Source organism: Microtus ochrogaster, chromosome 7, assembly GCF_000317375.1.
Source record: "Microtus ochrogaster isolate Prairie Vole_2 chromosome 7, MicOch1.0, whole genome shotgun sequence".
Taxonomy (NCBI): domain Eukaryota; kingdom Metazoa; phylum Chordata; class Mammalia; order Rodentia; family Cricetidae; genus Microtus; species Microtus ochrogaster.
Window position 1 is genome coordinate 13,119,463 of NC_022014.1, and position 5,001 is coordinate 13,124,463.

Sequence of the window (5,001 nt, forward strand, 5' to 3'; positions counted from 1 at the left end):
TGGTCCTAGGCCACGTGTGCAGCATCTACAGCTGTGAGACAGATGGTCCTAGGCCACGTGTACAGTGTCTACAGCTGTGAGACAGTAGTCCTAGGCATTTGTTTAAGCTTACATCCAGTCTTCTGATTTGTAGTTTTTCATCCACAGCTGATACTCACCTAAAGCAGATGTTTAAGATATGCAGTGTATTGTGTTTGTTAGACACACAGTTCACCTACTCTTACCCCCCAATCTGTTAAAAAATGCAGTTAAGATGATGGTCACCCAGCCCAACCTCATCCACAAACCCCCTCCTCAGCCTTGAAAATCCAATTTGTGACCACTTTAAATAACTCTCCTCTTTAGTGGCCCCTTGACTTTCTAATTAAAGTAACTTATAAGAAGGGAGTGAGAACTGACAGTTTTGAATCCATGGGGTGGCAAGTATAAGCAAAGAGTGTATTAGTGTGTTACTATAATGAGCTACATGAGGCTAGACACTTCATAAAGCAAAGGTTGATGATGTCATTTTTCTGGTCCTTCAAGGGCAGGTATGGTGGCTCTGTTAAGGGCTTCTTGGTAGATAATGTCACAGTGGCCCGATATCACTCTGTAAGATAGGAAGCCAGAGAGCAACTGGGGCCCAAGAATGACTTAAGAGCTACCCACTAGGGCATTGCATTAACTTCATGATGAGGATCAAACTTCTAAGTCTGAAATCATCTGAGGACAAGCCACATCCAAATCAAAACCACAGCAGCATCAAGGAACAACGCCCCATCTGATGCAGCGTGTTCTGCTAGGGGACCGAGCTGCCCAAATGCCTGTCCCTTCATGGCCATGGATGGGCTGGTGCCATGGAGCCAGTCTGGGCCTTTCTGAGACACCCAAGGGGCATTCAAAATTTCAGCACGTACATGTGGGAAGTCTTCATTACTTTTTCTTTCAGTGAGGTATTTTTAAGGCATATGAGTGAACGGAATGCAGACTTGTCTGAGTTAGATGAATACCCATTTCTGTTCCCCATGGCAGGAGGTCCCACCTTGATGTAGCTGCTCCACTGAAAACTGGAAATGCCATGCCATTCTTCCTTTAGCACAGTCGCCGGTTTCTGAACTAGCTCTGCAATTTATGTGGTTTGCTTTATACCACATTCTGTGCCCACTCTGGGGCTGCATTTTTCATATGGATCTTGGACACAAGGCACACTCTCAGCCCACTGTAATTAAACTTCCTCATATCATGGAGTCGAGCCCACACGTTCTGAGTGCAGTATTCACTCCTGGAACAATTGGACTCTTAGTTACCCCCTCATCCAACTCCTCCCCTGGCCTCTTACATTCTGCTACAGAGAAAAAGGAAAACAAACAGGGAACATAGCCAAGCACTACAAGATCATTCTGGTTTGAAAAATTTAATTTTCTCGCGCTACCTAACAATGAGCTCTGGCATGTCACCAATCTGTAACATAATTAACTTCTTGTATCTTTTGTTCCATATGAATTTACATATCCAATTATCTTTTTATTTAATTTCTCACGGTTTTGCTACATTGACTAAAACTTTTTAACAAGAAAGTTGTTGTTTTTTTTTTTTTTAATTTAATGGGCTTTGCAGTTCATGTATAACCAGAGAGTTTTTAAAGTTGGTTTAGGATTCCCCTGCACCACTGCAGGACACTGTAAAACTTCGGCAGCAGGATATAGAGCCCAGGTTACTTCAGCATCAGGCCTGAAGATAAATGGAGGAAGAGTCAGAGGGGGCAGAGCTCCCAGAGGAGGCAGCACAGCAGATTCCACAGTGCAAAGGATTTTAAGTAATTCAAATTGGTTTTTTATTCCAGGAGTGTTGTATGTCAGTGGCAATTAGCATGGTGTAGTTTGCCCCGTGAGTTCTGTGCTGTTCTCGGGAGTCTGCAGCAAGTGCAGTTTCCCCATGAGGTTCATTGTGATTGGATAATGCTGTGGCTGCCTGCAGCAGGAGGATATAAACAGGGTAGATGCGTGGGCTGTCCAGGGCCTTCATGCTGCATTCTGTTTTGGTCAGCTGAGTTTGTACATAGAGGTGATGTCTGTCACCAGAAAAGCAAACACACTCTCACGTGGATCACCCGTGTTCGTACCATCAGCAGTACCAGTCAGTGGTGGCTATGAGGAATCTGTGGGCCCGGGACGGAGTGGTACCGTTTGGTATGCCAGGAAGGGAGGATGGGCCTTTGTTTCCCCCGTGCTCTGGGAGTCAGGATCACAATGTAGTGAGAGCAGACGCAGTTTGTTTGAGGAATTATTAAAGATCACACTTGGGTACTGAGCTGGGATTGAGGGCAGGAGGTGTCAGAAACAGTGAGATTCGAGGGCAGCATGAAAGCCACACAATGAGGAGAGTCTCACACCATAATCAGAAAATATCTGCAGCCTTCTGTTCTGGCTTTGTAAAGGGGTGACAGCCCCCTTTGAATACAATGGAGGATGGGACCCAGCATTTTGATTTACATAAAAAGACATTCATTCACAAACCCGCCTGTCTACTCAAACATTGCTATGAGGTGAAAGGTCATGGGCATGGAAACTGGGTGGGCCAGGTGGGGAGTCACTCCTTCATCAGCTCCTTCAGGTCGTCGTCAATTCCTCTCCGACTCAGCTCATCTAAGCTGTAGTAACGGTGAACAATTTTCTCAGCAGTGACGACCACCACGCGGAGCCCATGGGTGTCTTTGCCTAGTTGGCATCCGATGGCCGATGAAACCACCATGTCAAGGTCCTGGTAGGTTCCCCCAGCATTCCTGTGGTAGTGACCCGAGAATACAGCTCTGATACCTGCAGGGGAGGGAAAGATGTTAGGAGGGCCTAGGACTTCCATGTAGGTTACCCGTTGGCACCAAGGTTTCATTCTGTGAATGGTATTAATTAATGCTAACTGTTGGAGAATGCGTTAATCGAACTTTTCATAGGAAAAGTGTGTGTGTGTGTATGTGTGTGTGTTTGTGTGCTAGAGTAGTAACCAAAACCACCAGACAGGGAGCGTGAGGCCGGAACACAAACAGAAAGTCCTGATCACTCACCGAATCAAAAGAAACATCTTCCAGCCCTCGAAGAAACTTCTTGTTAAGTAAGGCAGCCCAGACACCTTAGTTAGGGGCAGGAGTTCACTCCAGGATTAATTAGAAGGAAGAGTCTGGCAAGTATTAAATATCTTTTGTATATCAGAGTTCTTCAGAAAAACCAACAGCCATAAAACTAAGACCCTTTGATGGAAAACAGACAAAAATTGAATAATGGGAAGCAGTGAAAACTCAGAAACAGTGTGACATGGAAAGTTCCACTAAAATCTCCAACAAAACAAAAGGAGTAAATTCTATTAGGAAGCAATCAAAGAATAAATGAGCAAACAGAAGAAAAGAATCAAGGCAACAAATCAGAAGACACACTGGATACAAAGTAGTGAACATGAAACCCCGAGAACTACAGAGGGGTTTGGGAGATTAGGAACAGAAACTGGAAAAAGAGAAAGGACGGAATGATGCAGAAAAGAACGAGAATTTTAGCTGAAAGATTCCTAGGAAGGATGAAGACACGGGTCCTCAGAGAAACTTCCGTGTAGGAAATACCAGTTCCCACATTGATACATAGCACAATAAAACTGCACATCAGAGGAGGGGAAGGAATCACCCTTAGAAGGACGGCAGCAGATGACGTCAGACCAAAGGACCGGCATCCTCTGAGAGCAGGAGCAGGAACCTCAAATCCCATACCTAAGCTCACCTGACATTTGATGGTAAAATAAAAGATATGTCTAGAATGTGGGGAAAAATCAGACTTCACCATTTCCAAAATCTACTTATGAATTACCAAGAGAAACAGTTCAGCAAGGGATGAGAAGAAGAACGGGAAAGAGGAACGCTGGTACGTGAATCCTGATGCACCACTTTGGCGACTTTGTTGATTTAAATATCTATAGTTTTCACTGCTAAAAGTGAGACCACGCAATGTCGCACACAGCAGAGTGTCTATATAAGACAGACAGAAGGCAGCAAGCACTCACGTGCCTTCCCAGTTCTGACAGCTCTTATGCAGTCATCTGGCTAACACCACCCAGAGACCTCGGTGTAGAGAAAGACCCAAGAGAAACGACAGCACACATCTCTGCTGAAGGCAGCACTAAATGTCCATCCATACGACAGAACAAACAGTAGCCAGTCATGTAAAGGAACAAAGTATAAACACCGACTGCAATGTTATGAAAACATTAAGCTGGGTGAGAGAGCCAGACAAACGGCCACGAGACAGAAGACCCCGTCATACGGAATGTCCGGAGTAAGCAGAGTTAGGTCCCAACAGTGGACCTCTGGCACAGGCTGACAGATGTTGAGGACATGGATTCTCTGTGAAATGGTAAATAAAACTGACCAGCTCCCAGTGATGCTGCAGAACCTCTTGAAAATATTTAAATCACTGAATTTTACTTTGAAAGGGAGAAATGTATAATGTGGAGTGCAGTTAGGAAGAAAAAAACAATTTATGGGAAGGACAGGAAGTTGGAATATTTGACTTCAGATGGTCTCAGAGAAGGGACCAAAGCTGTGTGCCGTGTGTGTGCATATGGCTCAGTGCTGACTGAAACTGTCTGTAATGCTCCTTTACAGGTGCTGGTTTCATTGTACACAGATGCCCCCCTTACCCATGAACAAGATTGGCATAACCCCCAGTAGACGCCTGAAACTGGCTGTACTGGCCCCAGGAATTCCATGCTTTCCCTATGTATGCAGATGGCATAAACACCATGCTTCCCCATGTATACATATGCCATGAGTGCTATGCTTCCCTGTGTATACCTATGCCATGAGTGCTATGCTTACCCATGTATACATATGCCATGGATATCATGCTTCATCCATGTATACAGATGCCATGGATATCATGCTTCATCCATGTATACAGATGCCATAAACACCACGCTTCCTCCGTGTATACAGATGCCATCAATACCATGCTTCTTCCGTGTATACAGATGGCATAAACACCA

The 5,001-nt window shown here is 44.9% G+C and overlaps 1 protein-coding gene across 1 annotated transcript in view; it reads right to left on the reverse strand.

The window, feature by feature from the left end:
- Positions 1-1,377: 1,377 nt before the first annotated feature.
- The window catches only part of Cpped1 (calcineurin like phosphoesterase domain containing 1), a 129,395-nt gene continuing 125,771 nt past the window's right edge, over positions 1,378-5,001 (reverse strand). The window contains exon 4 of the mRNA XM_005349326.2: positions 1,378-2,795. Within this exon, the coding sequence (XP_005349383.1) occupies positions 2,569-2,795 (227 nt within the window). The 3' untranslated portion in view covers positions 1,378-2,568. The remainder of the gene's footprint in view (positions 2,796-5,001) is intronic.